This window comes from Sipha flava, unplaced genomic scaffold, assembly GCF_003268045.1.
Source record: "Sipha flava isolate LNK unplaced genomic scaffold, YSA_version1 78_pilon_pilon, whole genome shotgun sequence".
NCBI lineage: Eukaryota > Metazoa > Arthropoda > Insecta > Hemiptera > Aphididae > Sipha > Sipha flava.
This window is the reverse complement of record NW_020273619.1, coordinates 1,289,713-1,315,127: the sequence shown is the minus strand read 5'-3', so window position 1 is coordinate 1,315,127 and position 25,415 is coordinate 1,289,713. Positions and strand designations below refer to the sequence as shown.

At 31.3% G+C, this 25,415-nt stretch overlaps 1 protein-coding gene across 2 annotated transcripts; it reads left to right on the top strand.

Moving 5' to 3' along the window:
* Positions 1-690: 690 nt before the first annotated feature.
* LOC112692888 (alpha-N-acetylgalactosaminidase) lies at positions 691-25,415 on the top strand. Of its 2 annotated transcripts, XM_025567702.1 has the most exons (10): positions 691-1,115; positions 3,902-4,074; positions 8,200-8,374; positions 13,261-13,435; positions 14,170-14,264; positions 16,843-17,004; positions 17,401-17,598; positions 19,978-20,142; positions 20,233-20,305; positions 25,001-25,345. In XM_025567702.1, the coding sequence occupies exons 2-10, from the start codon at positions 3,911-3,913 to the stop codon at positions 25,120-25,122; spliced, it is 1,329 nt and encodes a 442-aa protein (XP_025423487.1). In that variant the 5' UTR covers positions 691-1,115; positions 3,902-3,910; the 3' UTR covers positions 25,123-25,345. The 2 variants fall into 2 exon arrangements, with proteins under 2 accessions (XP_025423487.1, XP_025423488.1); XM_025567703.1 differs by lacking the exon at positions 17,401-17,598 and having other exon boundaries at positions 25,001-25,415.

The following is a 25,415-nucleotide window of genomic DNA, read 5'->3' as shown; positions in this document are numbered from 1 at the left end:
CGTATATTGTACACACGCAATATGTACAACGAAGACCGTACGAGAGCAATAAGTCATTTGGTGCGTTAAAAAATGAAAAATTAAAATAAATCGACGTACGTATGTTACAAGCGTAGCGATTTAAAATTTAAAATCCAAGGATACGACGTATGCGCGTTTGCGAGAAAGGCGCGCGGATCCGTACACACACACACACACACACACACACACACACACGTAAATACCCTTGCACAAATTCTACGCACACCACGTTGTTAAACGAGAGGTTGCAGCACACGAAAGATGTGTTAATTGATTCCTAGTCGAAAAATCGAATCCGGTCGGGATGGGTATGGATATTTTTTTTAATATTAATTTTTTCCCCCTCCCGCACACCTCGGGACATCGGGATTCTTCTCTTGTCGCGGTAACCTACCTATGTTTTGGATCCGAAAACCGGTCGTGGTACCGAACGAGCGGCACGAAAAAAAAAAAAAAGAAACGAAAAAAACGAACCCCGCGCGCACGTTTGTCGGACCGAACGTGAAATTCGTGGGACGGTCCAAGGACTTTTCGGGTTTTCGGGAATTTTCGCCAGAAAACTTATCCGGGCGCGAAGGCGTCGGCGGCGGGGGGGGACGATCGTCGTCGAGGGGGACTTCGAACCAGTCCGCGAATGCGCGCGCGCTCCGCCGCGACCGGTCGACGCGCACATCCAAGACGGCACAGTCCGCCGGTCACCGTCGTCGCGAGCGCACCACGTCACATTCGCTGTCCGCCGCCATTCCAAGCACGCGCGACCGCAAACAGCACACCCAGCGACCATCGTCTCTCGTATCGCGTTGGTCATATCGTATCGGGTCGGGCAGCGCACCGGAACACCGGACGACGATGTGCGTGAATGTAACGTAGCACCGGAATCCTAGTCGAAAGCGCAACACGAGCAGGACCTTTGTCGAGGTGCTCAGAATTCCATCGTCGTCTTACGCGCGTACACACACACACACACGTCTATCGGCGACTATGACCGATTGACCGGACCAGCAACCCGAAGATTGTGCGACCAGGATCCCACGTCACGACGAGGATAACTGAACATCCGAATCCGTTGAACGCAACACGCGACGCGCGCGCAGGTAAAGACGACTATACGTTATACCTATTTAAGTTAATTCGACGTGATGAAAACGCGGGAAAATACCCAGGCTTCATTTTCGTCCGAAGTAAGCTCGACATACGTTCAGATGGTCATCGTACGTTTACGTCGTGGATCACTTTCCTCGTATCTCGGAAAAAATGTCCGTTAAAAGATCATCTTTTGTACCGTATAACCTGTCCCGCGGCTCAACAATCACTTGCCATTCTCACGCATCACTCCCCCGGGGATGTATACGACAGTGTGCCGAGATAAAATTTTTTTTGATGCCAATTGCAAAGTCTAGTTTACCACCCACCCATTCATATTTAAATTCATCTCATTCAGAACTCATATATCAATATTTCTCTACCTAAATATATACGATAATTATGTGATTTACATATTATTATCCAACAACCACCCACCTCTTTTTAACTTAATGCCCGGGCTTCATTTAGACCTATATTCGGCACTCCACTGATATACGAAGATAATTATTCTTGTTATTAGTGACATCGTACGTTACTGTTGATTTATGATTTTATTTCTGATCGGTCTTTTTATTTTTTTGTTTATTTTTCCTATAACACGACCGAGGGAACATAGGTGCGGACCTAGATGTTTTCGTTCTTACGCGTGAACCTTCAGCATCGACGTATTATCTGATGCAATATACATAGGAATATTTTTTCTATTATCTTGTCGTTCGTTTTCACTGATCTTACGCACGTGAAACGACTTAAATAATAATAACAAAGAAAGAAAACTCACGCATCATCCTGTGTTATATTCGTAAATGAGTTAATTTTATAAAATGACTGACGCGTTCGAGTCAGTTGCTTTCTAAACAACCATACACACACACACACACACACACACACACACACACACATCTATATATATGCTTATAGGTATGTACGCTTTGATATGTATGAAAATGACCGGATTTCGATGGAAATTCTATGTAAAATGTTCTACATCGGTCTCGCTCGCTAATCTATACGTGAACGCGTTATAAGAGTGTTTGTGTAAATAAACCATAGCAGAAGAATATGATTTTTATGCAAGTTTTCGGGTAAAAAGTTTTATACTTTTCGGACGTGATGTTTAAACGTGTAGAAATATTTAAAATATTTCCTCACTTCACCGGCGTATGTAATTTACTCATTTTCGAAATACGTGCGTAGTACATTTTTTTATTTATGATTTTCACGAAAATCTTCAAAAGTTATAAAAAACCATTGCTTTTCAATTTATAACAAATATCTAATCTCCTAAAGAGTTTTTACAACAAATAAAGCTTGAAAAATATACTTCGACCATTTTTATCAGCTAATGTCTTAAATTTCGGTTAAAATATGTCAAAGTTACTTGTCATTTTGAAAAAAATCTTTTCCATTATTTAAACTTTTTGTTAACTACATCTAATCGATTAGTGTTATTATTGAATAGAAGACAATATTCTTACCGGATTCTTGGTCTATTAGGTTTCAAAACAATGAGAAACAATTCACCCATCTGTGGTTTACTGAATTACATATAAAAAACTGTGTGTTGTAGATTTACCAATAATTTCTCATTGAAATGTTGACCTTTAATCTTTTTATTATAAAATAATTTTTTTGGTTTGTGAAAACCTATCAAAATATTATTTATTTACAATCATAGTTTAACCGTGTTTATTGACATATAATACATTTTATTCACTCATTATCGAACATCGTACTTATATTTTTCAAATTTATTTATTTTCTACTTTCGATTTTATTATATCATTACTACAAAACAAATGCACAATTCGTGTAACCTTCATATATGAAAACCGGTTAAATTTTGTTAATTTATTTAATGTATATAGGTTAGGTACCAATTCGATTACTTAATTCGTTTTTTTTTTAATAATTTTTTATTTTATTATAAAAACAACAATAATAAATAAAATATTTAATTCTTACATGTATGTCAAAATATGTGAGTATTTTTGATAACATTCCTTCGACCTTATACTACTTTATTTCAAATTCCTGGTAGAAATTGAATACCACATCGTATTAAAAATGTTCAAGTTCTTATAATGTAAAATTATTATTAATTAAAAACTATTGTATCGATATTTAAACAATATTAAAACTAATGGAATACAACTTAAGACATTTACATTTATTTTTATTTTGAACAAAAATGAAATAACTATTCTAAAAATAGGTATATATAAAATTTCTAAATAATTGGAGATTTGGAGGCAAATTTTCTTTCTTCAAATTTCATAATCAACAATATTCATAACAAAAATATCAGAATATGTGTACTATATTGGTAGATGTACTTGAATATCTATAGAAACACGCAGATGAAAAATAATTGAGTAACATTAAAGAAATTTATTAAAATAAATATTTTCTAATCATCAAAATTGATTTTCATAATCTGATGAATATGAATATAATGGTAGTATACAGAAAATGCATTAGGTATGTGTGTACCATATGAAAGCTATAAAATAAGATTATAACTAAAATACCATTACAGAAAGTTAAGACACATATTTAATAAATCAACTTGTCCTTCTGAGTATTTCATCTAAAAATTGCGTGTATTATTGATACGCGATGATAGATGATTGTCGTATTGTTAACAAAAAAAAAATAAAGAAAAATTTTCTAACCTCAGTTTACGTAAATGCATGTGCCTACAGTACTGTTTTTTTTACTAATATATCAAGTGTTTAAGACAATAGACGTTATGGTGTAATTAATTTCCGGCCGGTTTTTGCTGTGTTTGCAGGTATACAATATGGCAGCTTTTCAATGGATAACAGCCTTAACGGTGTTTCAACTGCTGACAAGTTGTTTTTGTCTGGAAAATGGATTGGCCAGGACACCTCCTATGGGATGGTTGTCATGGGAGAGATTCAGATGCAATACCGATTGCAAAAACGACCCTGATAACTGTATTAGGTAATTATAAACAAATCCACCAAGATTTTTTAGAATCTAAATAAGTATGTGTAATTTAGTTTTAAATAAATTATCCATGTTAGGTAGATTATTTTATTGTTTGATTAGTATTGAAAGGGAACGCGTACTTAATATCAGTATAATATTATATACCACAATTATATAACTATGATAAAAATGATGTAAATAAACTAAATATATTTTGTTAAAATTTGGATTTCTTAAAAATTTCTGTTTTTCGCCACATTTTGTTAGTTTTTCTTATGCATTTATTAACTAGTTTAAATAAATAATAATCAAAATCTGAAGTTACTTTTCCCACAGATATTATATTAAGAGTTGATAACTTTTTCGTTTAAAAAATATAATTGATATATTTAGGTTTCTTTCCGGAAATTAATTTGCACTCCGTAAAAAAAAAGTTAACAATTCGAAGAACTATTTAAAATTAGTTTTCAATTACTTAATGAATATTTTATGCAAAAATAAATATATTTTATTTACCTTATAAGCGAGACAATCTAATTGTCAACTTGGTTCAGTTATCAATGATAATGATATTATGAGCTTTTTACTAATTTCTTTCTTCTGTTTTCCGTTTTACGATAGTAAAAATACGATAATTTTATGTACTTTTCAAGTGGAAATTTCTCATTAAAAACCTACACAGTTACTTGTGGTAATCTCCAGTTGGGTTGAAACAAACTACGAAATCAAAATGAGTAGATATTGGTTTTTATGCAAAGTATTACATCTAGACACTGTATGTATTATTTCTGACCTGAATAACATTACTATGTACACGCAGTTTTTTGTAAATTAATTATCTACTATTAGTCAAAAACCTAGCATAACGATTATTCGATGCCACCACGTTAATTTATAAAATAGCTGAAAATCAAACAATATAAATGTCAAGGGCAGATTTACATAGACATAATATATGCGTGTATATTATACAGCCTGTAGTTGAGCTCTAAGGAAGTGCAAAATACAAAATAATGTATCAAGTACAAGAGCACACATTATAACGATAACAATGTGTTCATGAATCATGACATTCGTCCTCGGGAACTCGGTATAAATTGTTTATTTTGTAATTATGGGTTGAAAATAATTTGAATTAATGAGTTATTATGGTGTCAAAATTACATTTTTTTTTCTTTTTGGTCCTATTAGAGACATTCTTGAGTGTTAAAATGCAATGCACTTATTAAATATCAATGCTTCGTAACTAGACATTTGTCCAGCTGATTTTGATCTACGTTTTATATAACAACAACTATTTAAAGATGTCATTATTGTTGATTTTTTTACCAGCTGTAATTATTATTGACCTAGATTTTGTCATCAGTTGTTTTTTCCTGCTAAATTTGTCAAGGTATACAAATCATCGTATAATGATTAAAAACAGTGGAAACGATCGGAATCGGCTAAATATTCTTCGGTTATGCAACGTGCGAAATCAATAAACGATACACGACAGCACAGCAGAATGGATTGTTCTGCTATACGATCTGGCCCAGAAAAATTGTCTTATGGCAGTGTAATCGTTCTATAGTTCACCGATATTTAAAAAATAAAATAAACTCTTTATTACTACAATATTATATTATATCTGTTCAAACGTAATAAATAATAACATATCGATAGGTTTGACGTCACGATTTTTAGTGTATAAAAAAAAAAGATCACGACAAAAACGCGCGTAGGCAATGTTTATAATGTGTACAAGTAAATGTATTGAGTGTGTGTGTACGTGTATCACGTTCTTAAATGCGCCCCCTTAAAATCACTTCGCTTATGGACGTTCTGCACGTTCTGCGATTCGATTTGATAGCAATGAACATAAACAGAAAGCGAACATTTTAGCCATCGCTCACTATATAATTTGGTTTAAATTTGACGGCCATTCGACTAAACTGGTATTTTTCGTATCATATTTGTTAGACGTATACTTATGCTTGCATATAAATACACGGGTAGATCCAGACGTTTTAAGACTAGCGACTATAATTTATATATAATACATATACACACACTAAACTGAACTCTGCAAGTAGACGATACACCGATCACAGTTGATTACGTTTTGACAATGGCGACGAATATGTATGTATATTCAAAACCCATTGTTAGGCGTCAGTGGAATCTTTAGACTAGGAACAAACCGAATTTTATAATGTAATAACACAAGTTTTACGTTCAGGTTTTACGTGTTCCGCCGTCGTGATCATTTCGGACGAGGACCTCTCTACCTCTCTGATTGGAATTATTTGACAAAAAGCGAAAAACAAAAAAAAAAAATAAAACATTACAGTCACGATTCGATACCGCACATCGGTTGAATGCCATTCTGGTAGACGAAAACAAAGTTTTTTGTGACGTAAAGGGCAACGGAATAATACCATAGCGATATTATGTAGCTCTTAATTGTCGCGTTGTGCCGAACTTAGTCCTTGAACCGGACTGTATAGGTACACTATATGGAGTGTTTTCATTCTCCTTATATGATTAATTATAATAATAATGCTCGTGTCCTCCTTATTGATTGTTACAGTGACAGGAAAATGGTATGGATATTATTGAAATTATTTTGGATATAATGTTTTTGTGGTTCTAGGTCGCTACACTAGATTAATTTTGTGTATCGTACGGAAACGTTTACATGGCAACAACACTGGCATTCGAAAATAAACTCACAATCGCTTCAACGTATTTCGAGAAAACAAAAACTTGCTAACCGACAAACAATTATATAATAATTAATAATAATATTTAGTTATTACCACGATTAAAAGTTATCACTAGGTCTACCTTTTAGTATATAACAAAAACCATTTTTCTTTATTTATCTGATAGGCAAATATAAATAGTTTTGTTAGATACCTACAAATACGTATAATTCAACAGTTTTTATTTTCATCAAAAGTATTCATCGCTATTTTCACAAGGATACACATGTCTAACGAAAAATACGTTTATTTTATTAATTTATACTGACATTTTATTCCCTTGATATTATAATAATCGCCCATCATTTTTTATATGGCAGTAAAATAAATTTGCATTTTTCTATCATCCTATTACCAGCTGCAAATATTTAAATTTAAATTTTTCACGTTTTAAATGTATTCAATATTTCACAAATTTTAACTTGGAAACAAATAAAACTGTCATACGGATGAAAATCAAAATAAATGAGCGGTCACCAATCTTAACTGTCTTTTATTTTATACATCAGAATTGTAGAGAAACCTTATAACCGTCTCGATACAAAAGCTGACCACGTATTATTTATTACGAATACGAATTTATTAGTCTAATATCGTGCGACGAATGTGGCGTGCAAAATGTCAATAAACACATTCAATTTATTTAGTGCTTCATATAAATCGTTCTGCGTCTTACTATCCGTATTATATAGTATATAAGTATAGACTGAGCTGATTAGTTGTTAAAAATAAACATTGTATAACTGGATTTCATCATAAGTCTTTAAACGGTGTTACAAAATTGGAAAATTATCTTAAGTTAAATTCAATCAAGAAATTTTATAATTAAAGGTTATTACGCTCTAATGATATATAAATGTATGTTTTAATATCTGTGTATAAGGTTAACCGTAATTAAACCAAAAAATCTACTATTAGCTCTATTGTCTATATAATATTATGACGTGTGCGCATCTGCGTAATTAATACCCACCGGAAAACCAAAAAACAATCACTTTTGAAGTATCTTTAATTTAACATAATTGAAAGTAAACATAAATATTAATTTGATAAATTATACATCGAGATAGTAGGCGATTATGTGCAGATTTCCGAAAATAATGAATAGTACCTTGACTATACAGAAATTATGGTGGGATATTAGGTATTAAATGGAGTTTCCGTGAATTTCGAAGGCGCACAGCGCGTGATCGCATCTACGTTTACGAAAAAACAGTAGTTAAGTTTCACGACAAAAACGCATGTATAGTGTAATGCTATAATTATGAAATACGCTTTTCAATCCGGGAAGACCGTTCGCAGTAAAACCATACACCGTGTGTTTGTTAATCATTATTTTATTGTCATAATATTATTGTTATCACACGATGCCCGTTCATTTGTGTTACAGCGAGAAACTCTTCAGGACCATGACCGACCTTGTGATATCTGAAGGGTACGCCGCTGTAGGTTATGAGTATATAAACGTGGATGACTGTTGGTTGGACTTCTCAAGGTCGTACAATGGCAGACTGCAACCCGACGCCAAACGGTTCCCCAGGGGAATGGCTGACCTATCCGAATACGTGAGTGCCTGTCTAATGTAAATAATATTCTGTTCTAAAGTACGTTCGCGAACGACAACGATGTAGCATAATGACACGAGCTAAAGTTCAACGGCTCGATTTAATTGCAAACTATCAATTCGAATCCTCTTCGTTGATGTCAACTATACGTCTGACGTGACTCTGTACGTAATTAGCGAATCGATGCGCAAAAGTATTAAACATTTAATTCCACTTACGGAGGATCTACAGCTGCAATGCTTTAAGAGTTATACAATTTTAATTCAATAGAACTCTGAAACATTTACTGAAACACAGACATTTTATAAAGTTTTTTAAATATGTAATTTTTTCGATTCGCTGTTCTGGTCCATCAAGGCAAGACGAAATACGTAGTTTTTTATAAACATAAATATAACATAAAATAACTAAATTTTGAAATGACATTTTTATACCAAAATAGATGTAATCAAATATTATCATATGTATGTGGTAATATTTTATCGTTTCCGTTCATAAAAGAAAAGCTATTCTTAATCCAACAATCAAATTGAAAATGGGTAAACTAGAATTTTATATTTTTTATGTGAGATTTCATTAAATAATGTGTTTTTGAAAACGTTATTTTTTTCTATAATTTTATTTTTAGTTAGAACGGCAATAATTTTCATTGAATTTATACATATTTCTTCATGTTAATTTCATTAAAAAAATAATTTTCAGCCTAAACGAAACTCAAATTTTAACTATAAAAAACTGTTTTATGTTTATATTTCATTTCCTATACACGCATTATGTTTGTATAGTAAGTACATAAAAGTACATTTTTATACAGGAAAGAAAAAATTCAAAAGTAAATTTGTGTTTATTTTTTTTTATGATTTGCATTACACAAAAATTATTAATGTTATACAGTAAAGATTTGCACAACCAGAAAGTTTTGAAATGTCTAAAGTTTTTAATAATAATGGTACATGTAGATAGAAACAAGCTTTTATTATAAATTTAATTTAAGTAGGAGTTTGTAAAGTAATTAATGTGTTAATCTTTTAAGAATAAATTCAATTTCTCAGTCACTGGTAAGCAATTAATGGTCTTTTGAATAAATCCGCATGCAAATCAATGTTTAATAGAATAAGAGAAACGATATTTTTTAATTTCTTTTTAATATTTGGCATCTTAAAATAATAATAATTGTAGTTCGCAAAACTTGATTAACTATCTACTATTAGGAGCAAGTGTATTGTTACATTGTAGTTATTATTATTTTCACGTTTCGTCTGTTGGACTAATTATACTTTTAATATCTCGATTGCTTTTTTTTTAATTTTACCGCTTTTAAAAAGTGTTTAATGGTTTTACTTTTACGTGCAAGAACATAAAAATAACCTTTCTGCGGGTGATTAAATGAGTTTAATATAACAGTTGTGTGTATTTAGTATATTACTGTCATCTATAAATTCATTTGCTAACATATGAATAGAATTATTAACTAAAGCGGGTACAAATTGAATACGTTTATTATTGATTTCTCAATTTTCACGTCGAATTACTAACATCAATTAAACTCACGTTCGCCCCCTTTATTTTTAACAATTATAATTTGTCTTTGTTGCCCAAGATACGCAAATAAATGATATTAAACTATAGTAGGTGCAACCGTTTTGAAAATAAACTACAAAACTCGTCTGTATTGTATTATTTTTATGTGTATATAAAACATTGGAAAAGTCAATTCATAGTTGAAATAAAAGAAAAAAGAAAGGAATTTTTTTATAATTTAAAAAAAAAAAATTATTTGAACCAGGGCGTGACAATAATTCGACTAATTTTAAAGAAAAACCTGATTGCGACGACAGTACGTGTGATATGACTGTGCACATCTTAATAAATATCAACCTTATGCAACACTTTACCAAAAACAATTAAAGCAAACGGTTATCATTGTTATGTTTTTTTGCTATGTGCGGACTTATTAACACAAAATAACTTCTCAGATGTATCATGTCGAATATGATTCTGGAAAACGGAAAAAGGTAATCGACGAACTTCAATGTAATAAGTAATGGTATGCTGCAAAATATAAACAAAAAAAATTAAAAAAAAACGAAAACGAAAATATATTGTACCCACACACAAAATATAGTAGTAAAGCATTTCTCGTAACAGCTGTTTGTTATCTGTTTTATGCCGCGCGCGTTGCTCAACGTCTACAATAAGAACATACAACAGTGGGGCGAACGATGTATTCACGACACGTGCACGACGCTTACACGCGTGTGTGGCAAAGTTCAGCGAATGAAACAAATGCAGCCGAATCGAATGTATGTACTACAAGTATACCGTATGGGATAGATTTACAAGCGCAGCAATAGGCGGCACTACGTCAGTGTTTTTTTTTTAAATAATTTTAACTCGATTCGACAGATCTACACATTCCCTCGTGATGAAATTCCGATTGGTACGTCAGATGTTTTTACGATAATCGAACATTTAATATTTATATTATCTATTTACTTGAACGTGCTATTATTCGAGCTTATTACGTAATTGAATCAATGAAAATTTCTTAACAGGCATCTCACTGTTTGAATACTAAAAAAACGCGTTTCGTATCTCGGTGACACGCTTAGAACTTGCCTGTGTTCCATACGTTATTATAGTCATTATACCTCGCACCATTGTTCTGATCTGATCGTACGTACCTACCACGCATTATGTACCAGTATAAGTTCGGTGTGTTCACGTCAAGTCCGATGTACATATACCCGAGGAAGTTACAACCAAGTCCAAAAAGAGTTATATGTCCACATCTACAATTATACAGCGCCACTTTTAGTATTTGCACTCGCACATTTGAATTGTTTTCATTTCAACGTGTCTACTTTCAAAAGTAAAGCGCGTGCCGCAATACAATACTTTAGTAAAACCGTTACACTAGCTGTATTAATAATTCAACGCCCATAAGAGCCATAACGTTTTGGTAGACGCATACGGTATTGTTCGCAAACACGCAATAATATTATACTACAATATTATGATGTTTTGAAAATAACTCGTTCGAATCGGAATACTTTCTCATATTATTATTATTAAGATAAGGAAAAATGAATACCTATAATGGCATCGACACTGGGTCAATAGGTATCTGAGTAATACGCTTATTTCTGCACGTATTATAAAAAACAATGAACGATTATTTCACTGCGCGTTAACTATTGAAAATTATTTAACTATCGTTATTTTAGCTATTTTAGAATGCACCTAGCGCGGAACGTTGCTGAACTGATGGTGTTAATTACATGTTTTCAACCGTTTCTAGGTGAAACCGATTTACGCGCAATTATTGATATCGATAATTATTTTAATTTCTATATAAACGCATTATAACTTCAACCTATTATTGTTGTACTTAAATTTGTATTTACACACTACTTAAACTTGCAAAGTCAATTATGGTTCTAAAATACTACTTAACTGTTGTTTAAGTAATTATGTTCTCCTAAAGACAAATTAGGTAAGATGAAAATAAAAGTGTTAGCTATATCGAATATAAGTGAATCGTATTGCTGCAATGTTTGAAACCGTGTGGTCTAAAAATTATTATAACAATAACAAATATTTACGCAGACCACAGACTAAATTATTGTGTTATCTTTTATTTGTATATCTAAATTATTTAAGGAATCTAAAGAACCATCACGGTTTTAAATATTTATTACGAGTTATGTTAATTAAAAAAAAAAAACAACAACTGTAGTCGTACATGAATGCTCTATGGTTCGCGATTCAATACTACAGCGTAGTACATACGTATATAATAATTATGATTATTTCGGCAGTGAATTATACTTAAACAGTTCATTCAAATCGTGCTTTCTATTATGCATAGTTTTTTAATAGTCTAATTATGATTCTATTGCATAAGGCTGTTTATGATTTGTAACACTGCTTTGTGTATTGTGTACATTATAGCTAATATAATTACTAGTTTATAGTCCTATTGCGCTTTAGGAAATGGTAAAAAAAAATACTATTTTTCTTTTATCTTCGTTACTCATTAAAATAATGTAGTATTAGTAGTCTCTGTTTATCCATGCTTTCTTTGGGTCAACAAAACCGCCATTACACGGTATACGCTGTATTATATTTTATTGTATTAAAAGCCAGTATTACTGAAGACGTTGTTAATACACTATGTAATGATATTTTAAGAGAAAGTTTTGCAACTAATGATATTTTAATGTTTGTACTCACATATAATGTGATATCTTAATATTTTTAATTTTTAATTTGTAGATTGTTTTGTAACGCATGTAATACATTTATATATATAAATTTGTTACTGTTGTAACATCATATTTGTCGAATACGTCTAATTATACTGCTTTTGTTGTGGTCGGTAATCATACGGTAGATATATCATGTTACTTATAAAAAAAGCCTATTTTATATTGTTTTAAGATATACGAGTACATAAAGTGTTTAATTCAAAAATAATTTAAAAAAAAACCATTTAGCAACCGAAATAGTATTTTTTTAATATAAAGACACACACTATATGGATTTAATATATAGATGTATAATTCCACTTTCGAAAACGAATAAAATACTAGAGTATAAACAAAAACTAAACGAAAGATGTTAAGTTCTTATAATTTTAACGGTGTTACGTTTTAACTTCTTTTAAGTTTAACCACTTTAACCAATTTTAACACGAGCGTAACGATAACAATATAATACAATAGTATAGTGTGTTTAAATATGTGTTCGGATCGTGACTAATCATAAAAACCGATTACTGTTGGTGAACGTATTAGAAAAAGCTCCGTATCGTGGTAGCGCGAACAATTCTGAGCTAAATTTCTGAGCAACTATAACAAATATTTGTTTTATTATGCTTACAGATCCACTCGAGAGGTCTGAAATTCGGTATCTACGAGGACTACGGTAACTTCACATGTGCTGGATATCCGGGAATCTTGGGATCGCTCGAGCTGGACGCGTTCACGTTCGCCGAATGGAACGTGGATTTCGTCAAAGTGGACGGCTGTTACTCGCTGCCCAAAGACATGGATCAAGGTAATGACGATGCCGTTGTATTCCATGGTTTTATTATAATATATTTAGTCGATTGTTAATCCATAGTTGTGTGACGATAACGTACGGAATAATATATTTTCATCGGTCGTATTTTTATTTTGAAAAGCCTTTATTGATAAGTATTAACGGTTCCAAAAATTGTAATATAATTTTATCAAGATTACTAACAATAACATAACAAATCTCAGTGCCGTGTTTAGACAATTGGCGCCCCTCTAAGGGACCTACCCATGAAAAATATATGAGATAGATTCTCATGAACCTTTTAGATATTTTAAAATCAATGCTATTTTTGTATAGTACGCACGCCGCACGCGATAACAAAAAATTTGAGAACTAATATTAGGTATATTAATAATATTCTCGATCGCTGATGGCTTTATTGCTAAAAGTACATTAATAATATATATTAATATATTAAATACATTAACATTCATTTATGATACTGTTATTAAAAACAAAAAATAATAATTTCAAAATAATTTTAAAAGTTCAATAATTCATAAGTGAGCAAATTTCCGACCAGAAAATTTTGGCGCCCCCAAAAAACTGGCGCTTGGAGCAGTTTTAGTCAGTGCCCCCCCCCTAAATACGGCCCTGATAATACTTTTTAGTCAACAGATAATTGTTAAAAGTGTCAAGTTATATTATTAGTGTTAATATATGGTAAATCAAATTATAAATTAAATTATTTACGTATTTCTCGTTTACAGGATACAGTGAGTTCGGTTATTATCTGAACAAGACCGGCAGGCCCATGGTGTACTCTTGCAGTTGGCCGGTTTATCAGACGTACGCAGGACTACAAGTAATGATCGTAATCTGTACAACGTACCCTATACTTTCGTCATGTGTATATTATAGCTACCGCTGGATGCGTAATAATTATATAACCGCGATTCGTCTGCGTGACGTAAACCTAATACGATTTATATTATATCGTTAATTGGTTACAACGCGTCCATGTGTTATTATATCCCATTACACATTAACACCTTCATAAATATATTTTTATATAGAGTAATGTATGATAGAAACCCGTGGTGTTGTTAATTTGGAATCATTTTCTAGATCCATACTATCATACTATCGGGGTCTAATCGAAACGTAGGGTTTCTATCCTCTATTGTCCTGTACCCGAGTTGTTCGATTCCGAAAATCAGACAAAACAAAATATACTGACAATTCGAAAAAATACACAAATTTACATTTTTTATTGTTTTTATCGTACACAATATTGATTTATGTTTAAACCGAATGTGGTTAGTTATAATTATTTTTTTGGTTCCCAAAAAATAGATGAAATACATCATAACGTCTCACTGTTCGGAGCTATAGTAATAAAAAGAAGCGTGTTTTTGGAAATAATAACTTTAAAAATATTATAATATATACTGTTGAGCATATTTTAAACATTTTTTCGCTTATACATAATTTCGAGACGGAAAGACCAAATAAATGTTGGAACACTATCTTTCAACAATATCATTCTCATTGGCTTTTCCATAACGCAAATCGTCGATCGCTTTGTATGCGCATGCGTGTATGTGTGCATGTATATTATTATTTCGGTTATTAAGTCCGTAACGTATATAGCTAATATAACGTGGTACATAACAATAATAATGTTTGACTATAGTATCGGAACATTTGACGGCCAAAGGATAATACGGTGTTTCAAACCGTGTGACCGACTAGCAGCGGTTCGTATTACGATATACAGAGTGGTCGTCTCGATATCATAATAAACGGCAATCACACGCATACACACACTCAAACATACTTGCGTTTAGTTTTTTTCTTTTTTTTTTTTCTAACAACACGCGCGTGTGAATATTATAATAATATCCCTACGGGTGAACAGGAAACACTTAACGCGCGAACGGACGCCGCCCGGCCTCCAAGCATTAAATACTCTTGTGTTACGTTTATGACGTATAGAAAGTGCATTGGGAACGTTCAGTGGTCATTGCAGTGTTCGTATACCTACCGACTTACCTATCTCCGGAGCATTATATTATTATCACTATTGTACCGTAATACGCGCATGTGTTTGCGGTGCAATTGGATAACCGTGAAAAATTTTTAAAATCTTAGAAAGGTTTCAGACGACGAGAATAACAACAGCAGCAGTTGTATTAGCAACTAAGTTACTAGTTGTTTTTTGTTACGAGCTTGTTCGCAAAACGTACGCTTTATGTTATAATACGTTGTAGCCCGTACGAGTTGTAGTAAAGGCGTGGTGCCTGTTCGTTATAATTTACGTACATGTTGTATTCATGTAATTTCAATGAGTTCTGTCCGTTATCATTATTATTAGGGTTCGGATTTCAATGCGAAATGCATTTATTTTTTTTATTCTTTTTTTTACATTTTTTCAAAGTTTTTTCATTTTACGAGCATTTTTTAGTATTTTTCGGTCATTTTATTTATTTGAATGTATATTTCTTGAGTATATTATACAGTAATTTTATATATTAAAAATTTCATATGTAAATAAAATTTTTTTATAACTACATCCGAGAATTTTGAAGTTTAAATTCATGGGAACAACTTTTCCTTAAAATACAAGCTTCATACTCTCAGACATACACTTTAGGACCCCGTTTACATTTCGGAAGGAAAATGTACTAGTTATTTCGTAATTTACTATACATTTTAATATTATAATATCAGACATTTTTAACTATCATTGATTTAGCCCAACATTTGACTAAAAAACAATACGATCTTGAACTATTAAGGGTGTCTAATTATAATACTTCAATTCAAATATTGTCCAATGTAAAATAAATTGCTTTGTGTCCTTTTATAGATTGTGTGTTTAATGACCAAAATTATATATACATTTATACATAAAACAAATTGTACGTTGAAAATAAATTACAAGCAAATTAAAGCAATGTAGAGAATACCTGCTCACGTAAATTTGCAATAAAATAATTATATCAATTATATGTAATAAACTCGTAACTAAAAAATCAATTTCACAAACTCTATAAAAGTAAAGAACAATTTTTTTTTTTTTTTTTTGTTAAAAATTATTTCTTTAGACAGTATCTTGTGTTTGTAGAGGTATTTGTTTGCAATTCAAGTATTTTCGTCTCGAATTCTGATCATCTTATACAAGCTATTATTATAATATTTTATCATGGTCATTGACGATTTAGATTGAATATTTTCTTGCTTTGTTACTTTTATCGCCCTCTACATTGTCAGTAGGACATGGCACGAATTGAAATTAATATAACCCGTATACGATACGCTCAAAAGTCTACCGTAGATGGCGCTACGGATTTCGATTACATTATACAATGAGCGCAAAGGCAGCCGGGCATTTTCAAATGTAAACATTAATGTTTATTTTTCTGTTTTTACATATGCAGCCCAACTATTCGGCTATTACTCAAAGGTGCAACTTGTGGAGAAATTTTGACGACATCCAAGACTCCTGGGCCAGTGTGGAGAGCATAATCGACTACTACGGCGATAACCAAGAAATTATCGCAGCCAATGCAGCCCCCGGACATTGGAACGACCCGGACATGGTAATATAATATTATTTATGATATGAACATATCATGTTAAAGATAGAAATCCAATCTATTTGTTCAAGATTTAATGAAAAAAATACGAATGCGGTAATGATGAGCGATGGTATCGCGGTCTGCTCAAATTGATCTTTTATTCGATGCTCATATTTTTTTCTTTATAAACTATCCTTGATTATCATATTTTTAATACTTTTATGTACTCGTATATATATATATATATATATTAAATAGAGACACAATTACTCATATGTATTTGATCGAAAATAATATATTCGATCAAATACATTTACCTTTTTTTAAGTATGTAATATATACTTAAAAAAAAGTAAATGTAGTTAAATATTTGACGGAGCAAAAATAATAACGCATTTTCATATGTCTTATATGTAGTTGATTATTGGTAACTTTGGATTAAGTTACGAACAGTGTAAGGTACAGATGGCCATATGGGCTATACTTGCCGCCCCGCTGCTCATGTCGACCGATTTGAGGACCATTAGACCCGAATACAAGGCTATTTTACAGAACAAAAAAATCATTGCCATCGATCAAGACAAGTTGGGAATCCAAGGTCGAAGGATTTACAAGGTCAATTGTTACAATTATGTGTACCAGTAAATTATTTTGATTTACATAATCCTTCGAGACATTTTGTTAGGAATATACATTACATAAAATCTACCGAAAATAAGTAAAAATGGATACTATACACTTCTCGAGATGAATACTTAACCAAATGTATAATTAAATCAGCACTATAATTATTTTGACTTACAATGTCCGCATTTACATGACGTATACGATTAGCGCAATATTTTTACAATGTACATCATGAATGTTGGTTTTTAATTTTATTACACATTGTAAAAAATTTTTCTCGCGGAATTATATTTTGACTGCGGTGAAAACCTATCAAATATACTCAGATTTTATTTCCCTAAAAATAAATAATCAAGTGACTAATTTTTAAGATGTATAACGGATTTAATATACATTTTAAGTTTTCAAAAGATCAAACAAATTCATAGTGAAGACATTGTATTTCCATCAAAGCTTTTGAGTATAAAATAAATTAATTTCGTTCTATATTATGAAAGATATACACAAAACATTGACGACAAAATTTTAATGAGACGATTCAGTAGTCTCATAAAAAAAGCTTAAAAAAATAATACTTTTTCTCAAAACCAAATAAAAAGAGGTTTATGAAGTATTATAATACTTAATATTATGTTGTATTTATTTCAAATTATTTTTAACTATAAAACGATTAAATATCACGATAAAAAAAATAACAAATTTGTATTCAATAATATTAAATTGTATTCAAAAATATCAGTATATATATAAATTTCAATTTTTTGTTCTATATAATTTATTGTTCAATAATATTCGTTAGATATTTCTCTGTATCGTATGACGCATGCGTGAAAAATATAATATTAAAATTCGATTACGTTTACAATGTATATTAAATGAAGAATTTCGGTTGAAGTTATTTTATTTTTATTTAAAAAAATTAGTTAAACTACCAACGTAAACCACATTTGAAAGCAAAACAAGCATTTCCGACTTGCTGATTATATGAATTGGTAATTGTGGCTGGTTGTGATTCAATCGAATCAGTTTTGCTAGATATCACCGAGACGATATTATAATTATATCCGCACTAACAGCCACATCTTAAATAGCCGTTTTCAGTGATTATTTATATAGTAAAATCAATGAGTTATTCAATATTACATTCTACAACACAGCGAGTGATAGCCGAGAAAGATCAAATGTATATTATAAATTATCCGAACCGGAATCTATACTCACCATTAATCGGGAATAGACGATAACGACGCTTAATCGAAAAATCGGTGGAAAATCGTAATATTTTCAACTTTTACTAATTACGTGCAAACGTATACTCGAATCGTTTCCGACCAATTATGATAATTGGATGCAATATTATTCATAAATGTAACTTTTTATACGGAAATAATTTTACTGTATAAATATTGCTTTTCAGTATAAATCAACGTAAACATATTTAAATTATACAAGAAATAATGGGATTTTTCATGAAGTTGAGTAAATATAATTTTGAAGCTCTACGGCAGTTTGAATTTAATTTGCTAGGTACCGTTTTATTATTATCATTATAGCATCATTACATCATTATGGCACTGATAATGTGGTTAGCATGGACATTATTAGGGATAGGATTTTAATAACTTTTTAAAATGTTTTACTTTATATATTCTATGTACACAAAAACCGATGTAGAAATAATTGAATATAATGGTTTAGCGACAACTACAGATTGAATTAAAACCAAATGTAAAATATAACAAGTTTAATAGGGCCATACAGAATTGGTTTCCGAATAAATAAAAAAATCCTGAATAAATTAGTTTCCATAAAAATCATGTGTACAAAACACTTGTTGGACTATTGGTTTCTACGTGTAAAAATAGTGTGGTCTCACGGAAATCATGAAATAATGAATGGTAATAAAATATTTAATCAGTTTCTTCGTAACCGTGGGATTTGGTTTTTTGGTGTTAACAATACAATCACAACGGTTAGATTTGATAGATGACTAACTTCTACGTAACACGTTTAAATCTCCGTTTACTCGTCGCAATCTTAAGCGCAACGTTTTTTTTTTTCACAGCGTACGAATAATATGATTAAAATACATTCTATGAGCCTTTTCTCAAATCCAAAAATAGACGAAACCGATTTACTGCCGCTGTTTTACTATAACAATTCAACTAACGGGCATATCATATTTTCGACGTATACTTCAGTTTTATTTAAAAATAAACAAGAACCTCTTGATACTTTCGTTTGTGTACCTACACTGCTACCGGTCCACAACTATTTTTTATGATTAGCAATCAAAAAATAAAAATAAAACATTTAAATTGTAAAATAATGACTCTTTTACCAATGTAATAACGATAATAATTACAGCACAAAGGCATTGAAATTTGGGCCCGGCCGGTGACACCTATTTTCGAGAACTACTTCTCGTACGCACTCGCCTTCGTCAACCGCAGAACAGACGGCACGCCATCTGACGTGGCTGTCGCTTTACACGAAATGGGTCTGCTGTCACCCACAGGATACAGAATACAAGTAATATATAATGCTTTTGAACGTACCCTCCGTTATAGCGTCATATAGAGTTCGAATATATTTATTTTTATAATTTTTTGTCTTACGCAGGATCTGTACGAAGACGTCGACTATGGAGTACTGTCCCCACAAACAAAAATCAAGGTCAAAGTGAATCCCACCGGTAAGTCCATTTAAATCAGTAGTAATTTAAGGAAGAAAATTGTATTTTATTTCAATGCGGTCAAACGGGTATTTTTCTATGAACAAATATAATGTTAAAATGGCAATTATTGCTAAAGAAAAAAAAACCTAAAAACATGTATGCCATTAAGAATAAATATTTTCAAATTGTTATTCACGGTTTCCAAAAATAATTCAATATTCGGGATGAAAATATATCATCGGGTATCTTATCAGAAATAATTGATATCATTCTGGGGACAAAATATGTATTTTCTTAGGTTCAATATTATGAAAGATATTCGAGCAGCAAATAACTAATATTGGCGTTTAGAAGACTTTTTCTACAAATGTAAGGAATCATTATGCGATGAGTACCTGCAATGATTTAAAGGAAAAGTAAAACCAGTATCGCCGATTAACTTCAGACAGATTTAAAGTCAAGCCGGAACGGAAGCCGATATTTTGCGCAAAAATCGATTTCTGAATCATTCATCGAATTGCTCAACCGTCAAAAAACGCGGTGCAACTATTATATTATAATAAACTTGTAATCAGTGTCGTTATCTTCTACTCATAGTCGCATGGAGTGCGGTTAAAAAGTGATTTTTTCCTATCCCGAAATACAGTTCTAGTATATTCGTATTTTTATTTTCAATACTTTCTATCCTAGGAATAATCATTACATAGTATTTTATTCTCGCGATGGAATAATATTAATTTTATTTCCACATAGAAACGGAAATAATACTATGTTTAATACGAATGTCATTTTAATTTCTAGATAATAGTTATCTTTCGAAACTGAATTTTCAATTTTTAATCTATAACGATACGTTTTTCGAATATTTCCGTTCGCTATAAAAATAAAAAAATCATCCTTATTCTGGATACTCAGTATTCCGTACTAACACTCTACACCTTGGTAGACAATTGTGATGTAAATGTAATATGAGATGGTGTCGATAAACACGGTTACATGTATATAGATCAGGTGTGGCAGATTATTTTGACGTTATGTACCTAAAATTACCTTTTTTCCTTTGAGCATGCCATTAAATATTATGAAAAAATACCATATGTGTGTATACATTATAAATATAATAAGAAACATTTATTATTAAAGTATTAATATAAAAAATGTTATACTTAAATAAATATTTACTTGCATTACTTTGATAACTATTCATCATCTTAATGCGATTTATTTTTTTGAGTAGTCAATTCGTTGATATTTGATTTATAATAAGTAACTTTTAATAAAGTACATATGGTAACATCATAGAAGTAACTTGGAAACATCTCTGGGGGTGGGGGGGGGGGGCAAAAATATAATTACATACCTAACGAAAAGGGTGTCCGAGGCCAAACGCCGCTTTACTACCTACATATTATTATATAAAATTATTCATTTTCTAACATTATGTTAGATAAACGAAAATTTAAAATTAAGATTTTAAAAATAAAATGTTATAGTAATAGCTATAACCAGCTGTTTTGTATTTATTTAAAACAAGGTATGTTAAATATCAGAGAGAGCACTGCCCCTCCTAATTTATTCTAGAGGGGGAATTGCTCCCCGTTGTCCTCCCAATTTATGCCTATGGGTACTATATTTATCAAAAAGTCTGTCTATTAAAACAGATTTTATAAAATTAATTTTTGATAATAGTGACTTACATGAAAAAGTTGAAGAAAAAATATATACCTAATAGTAAAATAGAAAATTTGCTAATGCTACTATATACGTATTGCATCATGTTACGTTTAGTACATTGTTTACATTCTATACGAATTTACAATTTAATTTTTGTGAGATGCCAATAATAGTAAACCGTTATTAACAATGTGATGTTATAATTTATTATTAAAAATAAAAATATAATATAAATATTTAAATTTTTTTGGGCCATCTCATGCATGCGTGCCCGAGATTAATCCATTCATCAATCCATGGATTTGCCATCCCTGATGTATCGTAGGTACTGCGGAACTATTGTACTTGTATACATAAATTATATAATGTATAGACATACGCAGATAATTATAATAAATATTACCTAAATAGTATCTATTCAACATTAATCAAACATTTGGTTTAATTTCTGGATGGGGTGTAAGGAGCTACATTTATCGTTTTGATAGTACCTATAAACCGAATAAAAAAATAGGCCAAGGAAACCCAAGAACATTTCAAATATCATAATTGATAACGCCAACAAAAGTCAAAACCTTTTGGAAATTATACTGCATCTTTAGAGAACGGTAATTGTATTAACAATCGATGAACAATTGATTCTTTTTTAAATCATTTGAGTTCCGACAAAAAAAAAGAATTCGATTTCATTTTAAATGTAAACAATTAAATATTCAAGTTTATGATATCATTATAATGTATAAGGGTACGTTAAGTGTACATTTATATTCTTATTGTTTTTTTTTTTTAAAAATATGAAAAAAGAAAATTTTATTAGATACAGACTTAAGATTACGGAATATATATATACATATAGTGAAGACATGTTTTAAATGTTATCCTTAATTTTGCTTTAATAATATTACTTCACATATTTTCGCGTCGATAGGTTTAAATCTTTAACGCCTATGGACTTAGACCGCTGCAGTCGCCGAAGTCGCGTAATCACTCAGAATTATTACAGAATTATTACAATAATAATAATAATGTATTTACTATATATATACACAATGTACAACGGTGTTTTATCGACCATCTCGGACCAATGCGCGGTTTCTCCGATACAGATCACACGTGCGCGCTATTATTGCGCGTGTCCTCCTCCTCCGTCTCCTCGTTCTCCGTTGGTTCCGTAAGCGTGCCTTCGCCTAGGTGTATACAATATAATATACGCAGGATATCGCGCGTTATCTCTGTCGATGACATTGTTTTCCCATTCTAGAATGGTTTCGACTAGTCATCATCGTTTAGAAGTAAAAAAAAACCCCTTTGTTATTGTTTCCATCGATCGCGAACGAGCGAGCGGTATATATTATTATTGCTCCACTGTGTCATGTCCACGTTGAAACGAGCAACAAATAACATATACTTACGAGCGTATACGATAGATACTCTCGCAGTTATACGTATATAGCAGTAAAGGTCTTAAGATTTCGTACGTACAATTTCCGGTAAGAAATTCGATGCAGTCATCATCGAGTTTAAAATGATTATTTTTTATTCGCATATTTAGGTCGTTATTATTTACTTCGAAATCATTCTTACGCTTTTATAATACCGGTGATATAGTTTTGTTTTTAAATATGCGTACAAAACACACTTTTTCACATTTTCAAACATCACTCCTCGGTAGTCGGCGGATCCTATTATATCCTTACATTGCACCGGAATTAGAAGAACACGATGTTCAATTTTCAGTAGTTGGGTAGGAAATCAAATACCATTCAGCTGTAAACGTACCCATCAAACTGTAGTAAAGTGATCTTTAACGATGTCGGTATTTATTTTTTCCTACTCTTATAACACAATAACGATGTAATAAAAAAATATTTAATGTGTATCAAATAATTGTACATGTAAACTGCTTTTAATGTTTCGATTTAAAACGAATTTGAAATTTATTTTATTTTTGAATATTAACCGTGAACTTTTCTAGGGAAGTTTATTTTCGGTTATTCGAGGCAATACATTTTTCATTTGAAATCACGTGTAATCGGGTTATTTTTTTTTTTTTGTGCGTTTTGCAAACACGCATGTCCGTAAATGTCCAATATTGCAATTTCTTGCTTACTTTTTCCGCGTGAAAAATTGAACAAATGTGAACCACGATAGTAATCAAGCTCAAATTTTCGTGCAGTCCGACATGTTGGATAGAAATACGATATGATCCGATACGTTTTACGCGCATTTTTCCCTTCCGGGTATTACTACCGTTACGTACGCCGGTGTACATATGCGAATTTAATAACAATAGTATTACATACTGCCGTACTATTCTTAGTCCCTATATCATAGTATTATTTACTACACTATTGGATGTATCACACCGTTTTGGACGTCACAACTCGTAACGTGAACACTTATCATGTTACGATTATTTTTGCGTAACATCGAAAATCGACTTCACGACTAATTTGCATTATTTTTAAAAGTAAAACGCGGATACTCGCATGTATAATATCAACGCGGATGTATATTATATATTTACGTTGACATGATTTATACTACGTAAATAATACGATCAACCGAAATATTTTGCATGATTGCACGTCATTCTCCTACTACTCGTACAACAGCTCTACATCATCTGTATGATGTCTTGCATAAAAAAAATAAAACAAAATAAAAAAAATGTCAAACAGTTGCCCTACTATTACACCACGATTTACTCGAGTAGCCGGAAAATGTGATCTACATTTTATTTTTATATAGAACGAGTTTTACATAATAATGAGATGGCGGTCTTTGACGGTATATTTTAATTTAAACGTAGTAGTGGATACGCAGTATATGTATAGCTTTGACGGCGATGATAGTCTAAAATATGATTTTAAAATAATAATACTACGGAAAAATAATAAAAGTGTAGCATAAAATACGTCCGGTAAAATATTACATTGTGTGAACAATAGAATACGGCATAGAAAACATACACTATATATTTCCGTTGAGAACGTGTTGTAGCCAATGTATTAATATTATTATCGTAATTGTCAACAGGCGTTGTGATATTGAAAGCGGAGGTCCAACAAAATTTGATCAAACAAAACTTTTACAAACCATACAACCCGTTCACGCAAGTCTACCCGTTGAGAACAGTGAACGATTTCGTGAAAAAATGAAACTACCAAACTGCAACTATTTTTCATCATCGAGACGCGATCGCGCGCCGACTCATCAAGCAACAATATCAAAAAAGGATCGTCGGACAAAAAAAAATTAAATAGTAAAATAAAAAAAATTAAAAAAAAATTAAAAAAAAATTAAAAAAAATTAAAAAAAACAATTAACAAGTAAGGTAAAAAGAGTGGAATACACTAATACAACATCATATATTGTTTTAAACACGCGTGTTATTGTACCTACTTGTTGATGAATAATTTTACTATGGAAAAAAAATATATAATTAATATTT